This window comes from Vicugna pacos, chromosome 5, assembly GCF_048564905.1.
Source record: "Vicugna pacos chromosome 5, VicPac4, whole genome shotgun sequence".
Classification (NCBI taxonomy): domain Eukaryota; kingdom Metazoa; phylum Chordata; class Mammalia; order Artiodactyla; family Camelidae; genus Vicugna; species Vicugna pacos.
In genome coordinates, this window is record NC_132991.1 from 70,733,042 (window position 1) to 70,751,894 (window position 18,853).

Here is an 18,853-nt window from a genome sequence, read left to right on the forward strand (position 1 = left end):
GGCGGATCGCGCGAGGAGGAACGCGTTGGGGCCGGGGTTCCCAGGACTTTGAAGAGGACGGGCACGAGCAACCATGGCTGGGCCTCGCATCCCGGTACCCAGGCTGGAGGGAGTTTCGCAGGAGCAATTCATGGAGCAGCTATACCCTCAGGTGAGCCCCTCCCGCGAGACAGAACCGCCGGAAGCCAGAGGATACCCGAGCGGGTCCAAACGGGTTTCTTGCTACCCAGCGTGTGGGGACGAGGCTACTGTCGGCTGAAGACGGCTGGTTGACTCTGCGGCCAAGGGAAAGGGCTCATGGGGGATGTTGACTGGCTCAGCTATTAAATTTTACAGAGAGAACTGCTTCACATTTTAGGGAAGCAGGATGACGGCGGAGAGCTGAATACGGGAAATATTTTGCCTAATAAGCACCGCTCGCTGCTTAGGGCGGCCTTGCAGAAGCCCTATCGCGATATCTTCTGCCGTTTCCATGGCGACTAAGGGAGATATCCGCCTCCCCCGACTCTTCCCATCTTCCAGTCCGACTTCCTAAATTCTAGTGGAGGTTTCGCGGATCCCCCCTGGTGGCGCAATGAGCGCCTGTCGGTTTACTCGAGTTACTGAATTCAAAGGAGCAATTTTTCACTGCACTGAGCCGAATCGCCTGAAAAACTTCCACTGGTCTTGGATTCTAACTAACGTAGGTTCTAGTTCCCACTTTCGACTCCCTTATATGTGTCATTTGAATGTTAGTTCTTTAACCGAAAACTCAGAGAAAAATATTAAGGGGGAAAAACTGTTTTTACTAGCAGTGCTTTGCAGAGGAATCCAGGCTTCAGAAAAACTGAGAATAAAGAGTCCAGAAGATGTTTAGAGAAAAAAACCCCACAAGATTACAGTTAGTTTGTTCAAGGTAGACAGCCTCCTGCTCCCCAGCTACTTTACTTGATATTTACATCTGTAAGGGTGGTTATAGAGCTACAGTTTGAGTATTACAAGAGTCAGGAATGAGGTTTTTTTCCTTTAGAAATTAGCAACCTACAGGGAGTATTCAAGTCTTCATTTATTTGGGGAACTAGTGCTAAGCGGGTTTTTGTCCTCCCCACCCCCACAGCAGGGCAAGTTAGTCTAAGATGCCTTCAGGGCAGTATTGTGAAGATTAAATGATGGATGTATGTGGAAGTGTTTTGTAACATGCATAGCAAAAAGTGTTTTGCGATTTAATCTTTCCAAACAAGACATATAATATGTCACAAAGAGCATCACCGAGTTTCATAAAATACAAACATCACTCTTGTCACAGTGTAATAAAACTAGAAATTAACAACTAAATTGTAGAACAAGACTTTACTACTTGGATATACTGAAGAAAAGCTGTGAGGGGGTATAGTCCTATCAGATTTTTAAACATGTTTTAATAAGCAACAGTGTGGTACAGGTGCATGAATAGACAGACCAGAGGGGTAGAATAGAAAGTCTGGATGGAGATAAATGTCACATATATGTGTGTGTGTGTGTGTGTGTATGTATATGTGTGTTACATAAGTATATATACATATATATACTTATGTATACACTCACACATATTTATCCAGACTCTGGATAAATTACCATTCATATGGAAATTTAGTATGTGATGGACATGACATTTTAAAAATCACTGGGGCAAAGATGAACTTCTAAATAGATGGTGCTTGGACAACTGAATAGTCATTTAGAAAATGATAAAGTTAGATTTATATCTGACACCATACATAAGAATAATCTCCAGATGGATCAGACATAAATGTAGAAGCAGACTTCCTAAGTACTAGAAGAAAACATGGGTAAATGTCTCTGTAATCCAGTTCTGTGGAAAGGTTTTCTAACTATGACTCAGGTATAATAAAAGAAAAGATTAAAATTTGAATGTGTAAAATACAAACTGGGAAAAATATTTGCAACATTTATTTCATTAAAGGGCAGTAAAAGCCCATGTGTGTAAAGAATTTTTAAAAATTAAGGGAGGAGGTGTCAAAAATCTGATTAAAAAGTGAACAATTGACGAAAAGATAAAAATGGCCTCTGCAACACATGAAAAGATGTTCAACTTTACTTATGAGAGAAATTAAAACTACACTGAAATACCATTTATCTATCATGTAGACAAAAATCAAAAGGCTTTAATAATACACTCTTGGTGAGTCTGTGAAGAAACTGGTATGCTCACATTTAATGTCAAGTGGTTCAACTCTCATGGAGGGGAATTTGGCATGTCTAACAAAACTGCAGATGTGTTTATAATATAGGAAGTCCTCTTTAGGAGGTTAATCTGGGGGTACACCTCCAACAGTATGAAAATATCTGGTGTTTATTATATTTGCACATTATTGCAAATAACCTAAAAACCTATGCATAGGATACTGATTGATTAAATTGTTTGCACTGTGGTATACTAAGCCATAGAAAAGAATGAGGGACATAATCTGAGCTGATAGCAGTGATTTCCAGGATATATTTTTAGATTAAAAAAAAAGCAAAAAAAAGTGAAAATTCATAATAAGACTCTTTTTGTGTAAAAAAGGAGAAATAAGGAGGTATATACTTTTTTTTAAATCACTTTGCAAGAAAGAAATAGAGTAACTGTAAGCTAGACAGTGAGACTGGTTATCTATAGGGGATGAGAGGTTACGAGGTGGGTGAATGTAGATATGGGGACCTTTTTATTTAATTTTGACTTTGGAGATCCCATTAATGTTTTCCATTCTAAAGTAACAGTCATAATAAAACTAACAAGCATGAGGAATAGTTCTTAAAAAATCAAACTCTAATATAGAATATAAAAGTAGCAAATAAACCTAAGTAAGGGGGAAGAAGAGAAGTAACCCCAAGTCACTTTTTTTTTCAGTGGAGGTACTGGGGATTGAATCCAGGACTTCCTGCATACTAAGCATGTGCTCTGCCACTGAGCTTCTCTCCCATTCCCCCATCCACTTTTGAACACAGTACTTTGATTATATAGCCTCAGTCTAAAGACAAAAAGAACTGTAAACAATACTGAATTCGAGTTTGTAGGCTTTTTTAATAGTGGTATGACTTCAGAATTGTAAAAGTATTTATTGTGACTCCTAAGACTGTACGATTGATTAAACATTGAGGATGATAGGAACCAGGTTTCTCACTAAGAGAAGGAAGTTTATGTATATGTTAATAGTATAGGTTAGAATAAATTTTGTGATATAAGATCAGAATTCAGAGGTATCAGTTCGTCATACATCCATTAATTGCACTTGTGTTTGTAGTATATATGGAGAGAGAGTAATAGACATAATTATATGCATATGTGGGGTGTGTATATTTGGGGAGGAGGGAGTGAGAATATACACACCTTCATGTACTTCCTAACTCTCCCCTGAGAAGAACTAGAAGTAATGACACACCAATAGCAATGAACACATTGCTCCTTTCTGCTTAGAGGTCAGTAAAGAAGGGTGCTTTGGATATGATCCAAAGTAAAGAAAAACTTTTCACTTTAAAAACTCTGCTGGGAGAAAAGCAAAGGCCCCAGAATATCCAAAGCAAACTTGAAGAAGAACAAAGTTGGAAGACTTACACTACTTGGCTTTAAGATTTACTGTAAAGCTAAAGAAATCAGTGCAGTGTGGTACTAGCACCCAGATCATGGTTTCTAACTAGCATTCCCCACTAGAAGAAATGATTATAGGGCTGGGACAGAGATGTGAAAGGATCCCGGGTTGTGTTACTTTGCCATAAAGTGTTGAAGTGCTCAGGTAAAAAGTCGTAAGAGCCAGCTTGAAGGGGCTCTTACTGGACAAATCTGGGATAATTTGAGCATCAAAATTATATCCTGTAGATTATAGCTCAGTGAATAAAATGAATGGAGAAATTAGAACTGATTTTGACTTTAGAATATCGCCTAGCACACGTAGAAGATGATAGAGTGGTTTTTTAAAATCACAGTTTTTACACTCATCATAGCAATCCTTAATGTAGGCAGTTGATAAAAATTAACATCACAATAATAGGGAAAATATCGTGTGCCACCTCCCATGTTGCACTGAGAGGGGCACAACATTCCTTCCAGAAGTGTATAACTTGAATCTCATCATGAGGAAACATCAGATACTCCCAAATTGAAGGGCAGTCTGCAAAACAACTGGCCTGTGCTAGTCAAAAATGTCAAGGTCTTAGAAGAAAAAGTCTGAGGAACTGTTTCAGATTAAAAGATACAGCAATTAAATGCATTGTGACATCTCAGAAATAGGAAAAATATAAAGGCTGTTATAAAGACAATAAGCAAAATTTAGGTACAGACTTAAGTATTATATCAGTGTTAAATATAGTTTTGATACGTATTCTGTGGTTATGTAAAAGAGTGTCTTTGTTTTCAGAAAATATACTCGAATTTTAGAGATAAAGGATCATGATATCAGCAATTTACCCTGAAATAATTCAGAAAAAATTAAATTATCTTTAATATGTCTCTCTCTATACACACATGGTGAGAGTGAGAGCAAATGGTAAAGTAAGTGGGGCAGAATGTTAAATTAACAGCTGGTGAATCAGAGTAAATAGTATATGGGAATTCTTTGTAATGTTCTTGCAACTTTTCCGTAAGTTTAGAATGGTATTGAATAATTACAAACAATATTTGATATTAAGTACAAATTTTAATCATTTGTATTTTTTGTCATACTTAACACTCATGAAGATGTTTTAAATAATGTTGAGATTTCTCTTGTTCCTAAGCTTACGATGCTACTGCTGTTTTGTTTGGTTTTGTTGCTGAAATTTTGTTCTAATTATATTACATGGGTGCTCCTCCTGTTTCAGTTACAGCATAAATTACCAAAAGGTTTACGTTTGAGCATCTTGGGCTCAAGAATCATTTCTTACTTGTTTTTGTCCTTTTATTACCAAATGCAACTCCTGCTATATTCTTGGTTTTCCTTAATTTTTTATTGTGTTTTTTCACACTTACAGAGAAAGCCTCTAGTGTTGGAAGGAATTGATTTGGGGGCATGTACAAGCAGATGGACAGTGGATTACCTAAGCCAAGTTGGAGGGAGGAAAGAGGTGAAGATTCATGTTGCTGCAGTTGCCCAGATGGACTTCATTAGTAAGAACTTTGTATATAGGTATTTTCTTCTGAGGTTTACTCTGGGGATACAGATAACTTTTTTTTAAACATTTAAGGTATTTTTGCATTGTACAAAGACCAAATGGCATTTCCTCATTTGTCTAGTTTGATATAATCATGGCATAGCTTACTGATCTTTAAAGAATGGATTTTGAAAGACGAGAATTCTGAGCTTACATAATTATACAAAGACAAAGACCATTTTTAAAATAGAGTGTATGCCCAATACCTCCTGGAGTCATGGAGGGAACAGGGCATTTTTGTAACTCGAGTTAGATTACATCTAAAGTTTGGTGTGCAGTATTCGTTCAGTGCTTAATTAATTCGTTGATCCTCCCACAATAGTAATTGTTATCTAGAGTAGTAAATTCTCAAGTTTTTCTTCATAACCTATTTTGAATTTAAATGCTCTTAATTTTGGAACATTTTCTAATTCCAAATTGTTTTTAGATAAGTGTAAGCTGTTTTTTTTCTGCCCTTTCCAGAAATATAGGACAGGTAGTTGCTAAGTTTGGTATAATCTTTCATCAACTTGGATAACTTTAAAAAAAGTTCTCCTTTGACAAAATAACTTTCATGGTTACCGTTTCATGCCTTGGAATCTTTAAAAGTAAGAAATACTTAAAAGCTGCTGAATGTTTAAACTTGAAAGCTTAAAGACTGTAATCTTAAATCTTACAGATTTAATACACTATTTATTCCCATGAGTTAATCCCTTGAATTTCATTAAAAATGTTAAATTTAAAAACAAACAACTTTCAAATTCTGAGCACGTGCAGTTCCCAGCAAATTCAGTCTATTGAAAAACCATGTCGTTCACAAAAGACTGATTTTTAAAGAAAGGTAAGAGTTTTAAAGAAACTCTTAATGTTCCTTCCAGAGTTTGGAGATGAGTTAAACAGAGCTTCTAATGTCCAGGGCCATTCCTTTCTCATTAGACTTTTCCAAGCTCATATAGCAGCCTGCCAAAGCATTTCTCGGTTTTTGATCCTTTGAATATTCACCATTATAGTTTCAGTTTTTAATAGGCCATTAATTGAATTTAATTGCCATAAGTTTTTCCAAGTGTAAGAACTTTTCATTTTTTATTAAATCACAAAAGTGGAAGAAAGTGGTGGAATGATGAGCATTTTTCAGCCTGCAGTTAATGATGTTTATTTTTCGGGGAGCCCAGTGCCATAACAAGTGGGTATTGAAACTTCCTCTTGAATTGCCTTGATATTGTGTCATGTCCTATAAACTTTTCAAAACATGTTTTTGAAGCGCATATATTATGTAATAGTTCCTAACCCAGCTTCCTCCAAGCCTTTCACTACAGCTACTAAAGAATTGTAAGATTATTTTCTTAAAGTAAGAAAGAAAATAGATTTGGTCATTTTTGGCAGTTGTCAGGGAGTAGGAAAGAGGGGAGGCATCTAGGCCAAAGGCTAGAAAGTTGAGAAATCCTACACACGTGTATCATTATTATCACTTCAGTTTAAGGTTGCATTTTTGCTTATTGAACATTTGAAGATAAATATGTTTCCAAGTCTTAGCTTTGATTTCTTGCCTCTTATTACCTCTCACTAGTCTTCCAGAGTCAGTATACTATGAAAAAAAAGAGCCTTGTGTAGTGTTGGCATTCTCATGGTCGTAGATTTTTTTTTAAGTCTGAATCTTATATAAACTTTGCTTTGCTGCTTCTACTTATCACATCATCTAGTTCCTGTCATCATCCTGTTTTCATTGTGTATTGTACTTTCGTCATTCCTAATCTTGATTTTGCAAAGCAGCCTTTCCAAAATGGGGAGCAGGACAGTACCTAATTTTTCTTCTTCTTTTTCTAAATGTTGGTAACTACTTGCATGCTGCCATATTACTGTTATTAACCCCACCATCTGTCCTTTATCAGGCATCCTAGATTACTCATTTAAACTCCAGAACAATCTGTGAAGTAGATTTTTTAAATACTAATTACACAGATAAGAAAATGGAAGCTTGAAAGTGTTAAATAACTGACCCAAGGTTGTATAGCTTGAAATGATGGAACCAGAACTTGTACTCAAATTTCCCTGACTCCATAGAGTCCTAATGATTCTAACCCTTCTTTGATACTACCGCCCTTACCAGTCTGTGTGTCAGTCCAGACGGGTGGAACTTCTGTATCAGATGCCCTTCTTTTTGCATCTATCCTATGCATAGATAAGACCTCAAGGCCAAGGAATTTCCCAATTCATATAACCTCATTTCCCCACCTCTCAGCTTTGCTTTTGCAGAAGCTCTGACACTACCTAAGGGAGAAGGTTGCTGGAGGCAACCACATTCTGATTCTCTGGACTGAGCTACTCTATCTGCCTGTTCTTGTAAAGGTCTGAAGTTCTCTAGTTAAAAAGCAAACCCTGGAAACTACACCAATTACAGAGGTAGCTCTGGGCCAGAGAGGCTTCCACATTGTTCCCAAACTCTTCAAAGATGCTTTGCTAAGAGTGAAGGGTAAATGGTGAGGTCAGAGATGTAAAACACCGAACAATACATTTGTTGATATTATTAGGCAGAAACTATAGTAGGAGATTGGTCTGAGTAGATGACAGACTCCTTTCTTCTCTGTTGCTGTGCTCACTCTACAGAATTATCAGCAGTGTCCTCATTCACATTGACACCCACTAGTTCATAATCTGGCATCAGATCCACTTAGCTTTGCAAAAGGATACAAGGCAGGAAACAGCATTCTGGCAGGATAGTATCAGTGAGAGTGCTTACACCAATCCAGGTTCTGCTTTTTGGCTCACCGAGTGACAGCTTACTTAGAAGGGCGCAAGACTAGCTTTGTTAAGCCACATAGTCCACAAAAACCACTAACGTGAAATGGCTCATGAACTTAGCTTCTAGGTACATACTCAGTTACTAAATTATATTGCACACAGGGACACCAAATCCTCTGCTTCCTAACAAGTGTTTGTAGTCGATTAACAGTCCTTCTAGTCCAGATATAATTCACCAATCAAGGGTGATTTTTATAATAAACAACATTACATGATCTAACAGCTGATATTTCACATTTATCTTAACCCAGTATGTTTCTAGGAAACCATTGCAAGGTCATCTTACAGAGGAGAAAGGGCTAACCCTTTCTCTTCACCTCTTCAGTACAGATTTCAAGTGGAAAGACATTTGGTAGTAACAGTGAAAGATTACAACTCTTAATCAGAGGTGTGGAGGCTGGAGTGCAGTGCAGGAGGAGAGGGGAGTGTTTTGCCTCAGATGCTTTTGAAGACTTCACTGTCTCGATGTTCCTGATAAGGTTTCCTCTTCTGGCAGTGAACAGTTTTGATTTTAGAAGGTTGAAGGGATAGAATGACCTAGAGAAAAGATAGCCCTCAGGGCTCAAGAGTGTGAGATAAGGAAACAAACTTTCCTTCTATGATGTTTAGCCCTGTTCACCAGGATGACAGGAGATGGGTATTTGGGCAGAAATATTGAAGAAGAATAAAACTTGGTCACTACTGGGTTTCTTCTTGAGCTATTCCTCAGGAGCCCTGAAATGATAGACGATGGTGCAAGAGGATGAGAGAAGTTTTGTGTGGTAGTGCCAGAAGGCAGGAAGATTGGTGAGAGGGGGAGAGACTTTGTATTCATTGGACCGTTTGCCTGTTATCTCTTCCAAAGGAGCACTAGCAGTTTGTCCCATTCATCACAAGACTTCTTGTGTCTTTTTTTTTTTTTGCCATGATACTTGAAAATTGGTAACAATAACAGCTTGAAATTTTGTGTATTTCCAACAGCAGCTTGGAATAGGAGTATATTAACATGAGACGAATCCTTCTGTACCATATTTAAAAATCTTTAATTTTTGAAATCAAAACTTCAGACCACCTAAGTCAAGTAAGCTTACCACTAAATGAATTTTGAAAATTTAGAATTCCACATAATGGGTTATAATAAAAATTATGGATATCATAAAACAGAAGATCATATCCAACTCCAACAAGCATATAGAGAGAGAGAAAGAGTAACTAGAGTGTTACTAGTTGATTTATTATTACTAAGTCCGGATTCTTTTGCGTTTATTTCAGAACTTTACCTTTTGACAAGTTGGTCCAGAGAGCAGCTGAAGAAAAGCATAAAGAATTCTTTATTTCAGAGGTAATTGCTTTTAACAGATTTTTTAAAGAAAGCATTAGTTTGTATATACTAAGCTATTTTCTCAAAGAACATTAGCTATGTAAGAGCTGTAGCCTTCCATGTATTGTAGCTGTGCTATTTATTAGATCCATAAGATTTTTGTGACTAACTAAATAAAATCTGTAGAATACAGCACAGTGCCTGAGATGTAGGAACTACACACTAAATGTTAGCAATTAATATTATTTCCTTTGAAAATGTGTTGGTCTGATATGCTAAGTTCAAATACTAATGGAGAACTTTATTTTCATATCTTACTATTAGACTGTTTCTGTATTTTATTATTGTTATTATCAACGTGATTTTCATTGTGTGTATTTCCTATAACATTTGTTCAGGATTAAATGCAGAAGAATTTTACTTACCTACATTATAATCCTGCTTTAAATAATTCAGTTAAATTTCTTGAGATAAGGCATTGAGGCTTTTATAAATACATTTTTTAAAAAAGTTTACTGTGTTATCTCAAAAGCACATTTAAAATTGCTTTTTAAGCTTTGAATAAAGCTGTTGTCTGCATCTGAGCCAGCAGGGCTGGTGGTCAGTTTGGTTGCAAAAAGAGCTGCATTTTCACAGTTCTCTCATCAGGTAATGTTTACACTAGATCCACTAGTATCCCTACAAACTCCCGAGCTCTGTGATTCTGTAGTATGACTAGAATGTCTACTAAAACAGTCCATTAGCTATTCCTGAAAGAATGTTCTTTCACTTTTTAGCCATGCTTTAACATACTTGTTCAGTTGCCCTTTGATACTTTTTCTGTCCAAGGGAAGCAGCACAGATTTAAATAGCCATGAAATGTCAAGTGAAGTAAAAGAAATACAGACAAGATAAAGGGATTTAAGTCTAAAAATTAGGGGGTGTGTGTAAATAAGTTGAATATGGATTGTCAGTTTGGTTCTTGAGAAAGCAGGTGCTAAGATGGAATTAGGAGGGCAAAAGTTTTATTGGGGAATACCTGTGAAGGGAGAGGAGAGGATTGGGTAGGGGAGCCATCAGACAGTGATGCAGAGCCGACGGTCTCTGCACCAGCTCAATGTGGAACTCCTGAGCAGACTGTCTCTTAGAAGAGTCCTGTCTTGGGTAGCAGCAGTGTCTAGGCCTTTTTCCATCTTGCTTAGTCACAGGTTGGGGCTACCCCAAGAAGAGCATGACCTTTAGTTCAAAGGGTGAGGTGGACCTGAAGGAATTAACAGCTGGCAGCTGTAAGTTAATCACACTCCTTACAACTAAACAATGAGTCCTTTCTTGCGGGGGGATCAGCGGTGCATCTCAGTATCTGCCACATGAATTAATTTTTTAAATCATGAAACATTCGAAGTGGTGGAAAGACCTTAGAACTTTGAAGAAAAGACTTTGAAACCCATTCAGCCAGTAATAAGTCTCTGAAGCTTATTTGATACAGTACTAGTTAAAATTCTAAAAACAGTGAATCTAGGAGGTTGATTAAATTTTTGATCCCAGATGTGTATTATATTGTAAAGGTAAATAAGAAATATTTAGAAGTTTGTGTTTTAATGGTCAGTGTAGGTGTAAAAGACGCAGAGTCCTTGAGTTGGGCTGCCCCTGTGCTTGACCTGATGTATCTCAGTTCTCTGATTCTTACAGGAAATGCAGGCAGTACAGTGCTTTATAATTCAAATAGTTGCCTATTGGAGCTACTCAGTGAAGTTATAAATGACAGTTTCTTAAAGCATCAACTTAAATTTACTGCTATGAAATGACATATTTCTGTTTCATACATGAGCTGACTGTTAAGGATTTGGCTTCAGAATTATGTGATCAGAGATAAGCTTAGCTTGATAAAATGCAATGTTTCAGTTTTTTTAAAAATTTATTTTTGAAAGTATAAAGTATTTTATTTAGCTTCTGTTCTGCATTTGTATGGTATTCATGAAGTCTGTTTGGGACCTCAACAGTACTCTGAGATCACGTGTGCTATACAAATGAGAATTCTTTTAAGTCTTAGGACACTGTTAAAATCCTAACTAATTTGGAATATAAAGTCTAAATTAAGCATCGTGGCTTTAGGTGTAGTATGTGTGTGCTGCCTTTAGAATTTACCTAATGCTCTGTGGATTCAGTCATTATTACAAGCAGCAAATAAAAACAGTTCTTCATATGGCCACCAGAGAGCATTAGTAGAAAGGGTAAGAAAGCAACTTTTTCAAAAATGACTTAATTGGGTTAGATTGCATTCTCGTATTTTTAAGTGAATACTGTTATTATTTTTCTTCGGAATATTTAAGGATGAGAAGTACTATCTTCGATCACTTGGAGAAGACCCTAGAAAGGTAAGAATTCTGAATGTAAAGAGTCATCTACTCTAATATCTCCACAATTAAGAAACTAATTCTACTGTATTTTATACAGATGGCCATTCAGCTAATAAAATATAACCTAAAATAATTATAAAAGTCCTGAATAATTCATTATATAAGCTTTGATATGTATTCAGAGTCAAATTAATATGGACACAGTATTAAGTAGTGGTCTCTAAAATGATCAAGTCAAATTATATTTTTTCCCTTCATGACACCATAATTTCGTTACCTTCTTTTAGTCTTCTCCCTTAGTAGAACCCACAGGCTTTACATAGCTGTTAACATTCAAGCTGATGACTCCTAAACTTAAAGTACTTAATATTAGAGTAGATGACAATTATATGATTCTTGCTTAAAGTAGGAAGAACTTTTCTATTAATGAAGCATATTAAGCTTAACAATAGTGATATTGTTGAATCTGCAGTCTTGTTCCACAGTCTGTCATTCCTTCGTTTGAAAGATCATGACTGGGACATTGTGCTGTACACCAGAAATTGACACATTATAACTGATTGTACTTGAATAAAAAATAAAGAAAAATTTAAAAAAAGAAAGATCATGTGTTGACTGTGACATCCTAATATTTTAAAGCAGTGAACAAACAGTTTTGCCCCATTCCTCCTTAATATGGGTTCTGTTGGCAGCCTTAGATAAAGTAAGCATTATGCCAATATTGTATTTATAATTAAAGTTCTCACTGTGTTTCTTTCAATGCAGGATGTTGCAGATATCAGAAAGCAATTTCCTTTATTGGAAGGAGATATTAAGTTTCCACAATTCTTCAAAGAAGAGCAGTTCTTTTCCAGTGTTTTTCGAATTAGCTCACCAGGGTTACAGCTTTGGACCCACTATGATGTATGATACATAAATGAGAAATCTTAAAACTACAATAGCCCTTTAGAATTTATAGACTTAACATTCACAGTTTTAACTTTCTGTACGCTACCCCAAAGATCTTTAACATATAATTTGTTGAAATATGAAATTTGAAAACGGGTGCTCTGCAAGGTGGTAGTATGGGAGTGAATTATTTATTTAGCTAATGCCAAAGCCTAGTTAGTTTCTCACATTTGCATTTCCCTGTGGTCTTGTTTTTAGTTCATTATATATTTACTAAATTTTATAAAGTAGTTTTTTTAAATGTGAAAAATGGGCACCAGATGAGGGGGAAAATTGTGAAAGTAGAAAAAGTGTTAAGTTTGTGATCTGTGAGGATGTTGACATACACATGACTGAATAGAACCTTTATTTAGGAGAAAGGTGGAAGCTTGTGGAGAGCCATTTCTAGTTATGAGAATTTGGGGGTATCTGAAGGTCTTAGGATATATATCCCTTGAGAATGTCAAATGTAAACTGTATTGAGCAGCAAGATGTGTAGAATATTGATCTTGATCATTCATTTATTCTATGGTGTTATAATTTTATTTGCTGAAATATATGCATATAAATACCTAAAAACATTAAAAATCTACTATTGTGTTTGGTTTGGTGTTGGGTAGAGAAATTTAGAAGGCTTTAAAGCAATACCTAATAGGTTTCTAAAGATAAAAGAATATTTTTAAAATTCTAAATCAGATATAATAAGGTTTTATAAATGCGTTGTATAATTCAGCTGAGGACCTCTTGGGAGGATTTTAACATAGCTCTATAATTAAATGAGATAGATATATAAAGTCTTAGTTTTTTTTTAAGATTTTATTTATATGAATGATAATGTGAGAAAATGATGTGATAATTCATACATTTTTAACTGAAGTCAATAACTGTATTTTAAATTTTATGTAGTATCCCTTTATAAAGTTTTTCTTAAATTGAAAATAAAAATAAGTCAAAGAACTTCCAGTTACGCAGTTAAAGTTTATGTAAGTCAAGGGTTAGTGGTAAAAGGAGAAATGCTTAGGTAAAAGTAATATATACATAATCATGAATATATCTTGCTTAGTATATATTTTAATTCTTTAGCTGAGAAGTAGGTAGCTCTGCCTTTTTAACATTTTTCAAAATTTGTACTAGTGCAGTGTACCCTTACATACATAGGAAAACTCCATTAATTAGTTCATCAAGAAAATTTGCCAAGTCACAGTCTATAGAAGTAATTTGGAAATCAAGATTCACACCTATAATCAAATTATGGTTGGCTGTACGGTGAGAGGGCTTAGCGATGGTTGCAACAGCAGAACCATGTACTTTCCCAACACCTAAGTGCTAAGTGCTTGCAGTCTGTTGTCTGATGTTGGCCTTATAGCATTCCTTGACAGAGACATAAAATAGATACTTACAAAGGGAACCTCAAATAGGTGTAGCAACATTCATTGTCATAATGGTGGGGCAAAGGCAGATCTGACTTCAGATTTCCCATGGTAAAGCAGTGCTGCCGAAATATCTGTAATAAAGCCACAGTTTTGTTTGGAATGTAAATGTTTTCGTTGTTAAAATATTACCATGAGAGTTTTAGGTAGTGAGTCAGGTTTTTATTAAAGGATAGGATTTGCAGTTAACTGTTTGGAATACTATTGGGTCTATTTATTTGAATTTTAGATAACTGGTTATCATTAAGTTCTTATTTATCTTCAGGTAATGGATAACTTCTTAATACAAGTAACAGGAAAAAAGCGTGTTGTACTGTTCAGTCCACGAGATGCCCAATATTTATATTTATCAGGTACTATTTTTTTAAGTTTATATTTCTAAAGTCTCTTTTATTCAATTAGTCTTTTTTAGAAGTTTCTTCATTGTCATAGAAAAACTTTTTAAGGCTTCTTCCTAATTGTGATGTATTGTATTCTCCGTGTACGTATATACATGTGATGATAGGCTATCTGAAGAATGAGATTTCCAAATTATCTTAATTACTTGGATGTCAGTGGTTATAAATAAAGGCTGAGTCACCGAGAATTATCTTAGATTTTAGGAGAATAGTAATGGATACAGTAAGTAACCGTACAGAAAAAATTACTTTTTCAAATTTATATTTGTGGTTACTGTTTTTTAAAAAAATGCTAACTTTACTCAATCTATGTTATTATTATTTTTTGGAACTTTTCAGGTACTAAATCAGAAGTACTGAATATAGATAACCCAGACTTAGCTAAATATCCACTGTTTTCCAAGGCAAGATGGTATGAATGTTCCCTTAAAGCTGGAGATGTATTATTCATTCCTGGTAAGAGTTCTAGACCTCAGTAATTTGCTGTTTATAACATCTGTGCTCTGTCATTCATCCACTGTGATTTGCAAAAGTATATTTTTTATATGTATCCTGTCCTATACAAGATGATTTTTATACACAAAATGTCTATGTGTATTTAAAGTATGCTTAGGTAAATTCTTATAAAATTAAGTCTTGTTTTTCAAAGACAACCTATAAAATAATACTATACTCTTAATTTATTTTATTAAAAGATATTAAGCAAGATACTTTATACTGAGAAAAGATTGTTCCTGGTGGTTGTTTTAAAATCTTTTTATTTTTAAAATTTACACATTTTAGAACTATGTCACTGAAGTATTTACCAAGAAATAGTAAATAATTTCAGAGCCAACACAGATTAGAGACTTTATTAAATATCAAAATGTTGTAATCTCATCATCTGTGATGTCTTTTGTATGCATTATTTTTCTGTAGTCTGAATTAGTGTCACTTAATTTCTTTAAACGGTAAATAGGCATTAGTAGTTGTTAGTAACCAGTGATGTTAACATCTATAATTATGTAAACTGAATACCTGATTATAAAAATCATAATTAAGATTAAAGAGATTCATTAACAAATTCTATGTCTATAATTGTATTTTCTGTATCTAAGTTAATATGTTTACAATCATTGATAGCTCTTTTTTGTGATTAAGTTTAAAAAGTATTAATAAAAATATGATGATCTCATTGGGGCTAGATTATAAATTCTTTGAGGACAAGGAACCATGTCTTGTTAAATCATTGTGTTCCCCAAAGGGCCTGATAAAATGTCCTTCCCATAGTTATGTGTAAAAATTTGATACATTGACTTCTTTTATTCATTGAAAACAACTAGCATACTATTTTTTTTAAATCCATTGCCATTACTTGCATTTTGGTGTTTTGTATCTTGAGAGGATGTTAAGGGCTATATGGTTTTCCCTTATTCTGTACACAACTTTAAAAAAGGAAAACAAAACAAAACCAGAAATACTGAACATTTATTTGCATGTATTTTGGAAAAAAAGTGTAAGTCCCATCTTTGGATTTAAATTTAACAGAATGGTTAGCTTTGTTTCTGTTATTTTTGAATAAGTAAAAAAATATTTTGAAAGAAAAAGTAGTTAGATTAAAACCATGTTTGAAAACTAGTTTGCAAATCAAAATATTTTAAGCTTTTGTTTTTCCTAGAGCCCTCTTAGAATGAGTTTGTTTCTAAAATTTGGCATGTTGTACATCTTCCCTTCTCCCTTTCATAAGATTAGACCTTTCTTGATGTGACTGGTATTTCATCTTTACGTGGCATTGCTTTAGTATTCCTTTAGCACCTATATTTTGAAAATGTTTAGGGCTGAATTGAAAACAAAGAAGTAAACTTTCTAGTGGAAGTAAAATATTAATTAGCTATGTGATAAAAGTTTACTCATCCTCTCCACCACCAAAATATTTGCTTTAGTTTTATATACTCATTGTAAAGGAGCTGAAAAAATATAGTGATTATGATTGCATTAGAAGGATAAAACTGAGGAGGTTACAATGAATGCAAATTTAAGCAAGTTAGGAAACCATCTGCAGCTTGAACAGGAAGTCTTTGAGAATAAAAGTACTGTACTGAGTCAGAAAAGGTCAAAGATACTCAAATAATTGAAATGTTCTGTGTGTAAAAAATAAATACTTTTGATGTGGTTGTGTGACTCAGGAAGTGTAAACAAGTAACACAAAACACAGCCCCAAATTACAGAACTATAAAACAAATATAACTTTATTATGCCTTTCAAGTTAAAAGGAAAAATTGCTACTTCCAAAGGTTTTAAATGTAGAGTTATGCTATTGACACTTTAAATTGGTTGGCAATTCATAAAAGTTAAAATGATTCTGTTAAAAGCTGGGAGTGTGCTAACGAAGGGATCTAGTTACAAGAATTATTTCTTGCATTGGCTATATGCAATTCGTGATATTTCACTGACATTTTGGTTTTTTTTTTTTTAAATCTAGCTTTTATTTTTAACTTGTTTTTTTTAAAAATTTCTCCAGCTTTATGGTTCCATAATGTAATTTCTGAAGAGTTTGGAGTGGGAGTGAATGTCTTCTGGAAGCACCTTCCATCTGAATGCTATGATAAAACAGATACCTATGGAAACAAAGATCCCACAGCAGCATCAAGAGCTGCACAAATTTTGGACAGAGCCTTAAAAACCCTGGCTGAATTACCAGAGGAATATAGGGACTTTTATGCCCGGCGAATGGTCTTGCACATTCAAGACAAAGCCTACAGCAAAAACTTTGAATAAATAATGAAGTGACTGCAATGAACATAAACTTTTAAATACAGTTCAGCTCAAATATTGGAAAAGTATAATAAGATATAAATTATTTTTTAAAGATTTATTCTTTGTTGAAATAGGAAAGATAAATCAATCTCAAGACTTATAGATTAAATAAGTATGAAGGCCTGTTTGTTTGGTACCTACTTAATACAGACTGTTTTGAATGAAAGAACGCTGAGTGGGACCATTCTTTTGCTTTTAGATGCAAATAACTGAAAATCTAACTTTAAATGACCTAAACAATAAGAAAATGTGTTGAATCATTATACATGAAGTCTACTGATAAAAAGGGCTCCAGTATTTCTGTTCCAGTGATTCTGTAGCATCACCAAGAACCTCTGGTTTTTTCCTCCCGTTTTCAACCACAGCATTGGCTTCATCTTAGCGCTGGCTGCCCTCCTGGTCATGGGATGGTTGCCAGTAGCAGTTGGGGCCCTGTTCATCTTCATTTACATGCAGTGAGGAGTCAGGCAGGATGCCAGGGGCCCTCTCTTAATATGCAAAAGCTTTCCCAAGATTTGCCACCAGATGCTTGGGTCTCATTGATCTAAAGGGGTTTAGACCTGTCCATCCTTGACCCAGTCACTGGTAGAGGATATGGGTAACCCCTAGGTCATTTGGGTCTGCTGGAGCTGAAAGTAGGATCTGCTTCCTCTGAGACACATGAGGTGTATATATATATATACATGGGGCAGAATGGATAGTTTTTAAAATCAGAATTCTGATAAGCAAAAAATGTGGGCAAGCACAGTCTCTACTACATTAATCTTTTGAGCTTTTTATAACATGCAGATGCCTAGGCCTCACCTTTGTGGACACTGTATGTTTGTTTAGAGTTTGTCATAGGAATCATTTACTAGATCTTATAGATTGTTCTGATACATAATCAGGATTGAGAACAACTGGATTACATGATAGTACTATGGACTATTAGTTTTGTGTTTTGTCCAAAACAAATGTTTACTCTTATTCTGGTCTTTCTTGGTATCCTGTGTAAGTCAGGCCTGCCCCTTTTTTCAGTTTTTGAATGTCAGAAAATATTCACATCGGTTTTCATTTATACCTACAGTTAAACTTTAACCTAATTCAAGTTTTCCCCACTAAATGTATTCCACTGTCCTTTTTTAAATTAATTTTTTTTTAAGAACGAATACATGAGAGATCCCAGTAATGTTGTCATCATTGAAGACAATAAGCCATTGTCTATGGATCTGTGCCATTCTTTGTTTTGCACCTAGTAATTATATTGCAGTGTCACTGAAGAAAGACCAAATATATTTACTGAATATAAATGTGCCCATCTAAAGCATCTGAGTACGTCAATTTAGTGCATTTTAATTACAGAGAAAATTTTCTCTATTAAAAAAGAATTCATCCACTCATACTCTGTGTTTGGAGTTGGATTAATTTCAGATATAAAAAGCAAATTACAACAAATAAGAAAGGAAAAGTATATATATAAAATTGTTCTCAACTTCCTTGGTATCTCTGGGAAGAGAGATTGAAGTTAGGGTAACAGAAGTTAGGTCTGTCAGAAAAAGAATTGGTTTATTAGCCAGATCTAATTATTAGATTTTGATATTTGATTATTTCTTAGGTTAACCAAAAACTTCTTTAATGATTCCTTTTCCTTAGGCAAGAAAAAGGAAAAAAAAAAAAAAACCCTGTTAGTTTGAACAATATTTATAGTCAGCTCTTTAATAAGCCCCCTTTTTTTAAACAGTTAAGAGAATCCATGCAAAATAC

The 18,853-nt window shown here is 34.7% G+C and overlaps 1 protein-coding gene across 3 annotated transcripts; it reads left to right on the top strand.

Moving 5' to 3' along the window:
• On the top strand, positions 1–17,279 carry TYW5 (tRNA-yW synthesizing protein 5). 3 transcript variants are annotated; one of them, XM_072961517.1, is made up of 9 exons: positions 31–151; positions 359–682; positions 4,966–5,120; positions 9,175–9,244; positions 11,533–11,577; positions 12,325–12,462; positions 14,182–14,269; positions 14,654–14,770; positions 16,815–17,279. In XM_072961517.1, the coding sequence occupies exons 2-9, from the start codon at positions 575–577 to the stop codon at positions 17,069–17,071; spliced, it is 978 nt and encodes a 325-aa protein (XP_072817618.1). In that variant the 5' UTR covers positions 31–151; positions 359–574; the 3' UTR covers positions 17,072–17,279. The 3 variants fall into 3 exon arrangements, with proteins under 3 accessions (XP_006205225.1, XP_072817618.1, XP_072817619.1); XM_006205163.4 differs by lacking the exon at positions 359–682 and having other exon boundaries at positions 1–151; XM_072961518.1 differs by lacking the exon at positions 12,325–12,462.
• The last annotated feature ends 1,574 nt before the right edge of the window (positions 17,280–18,853 follow it).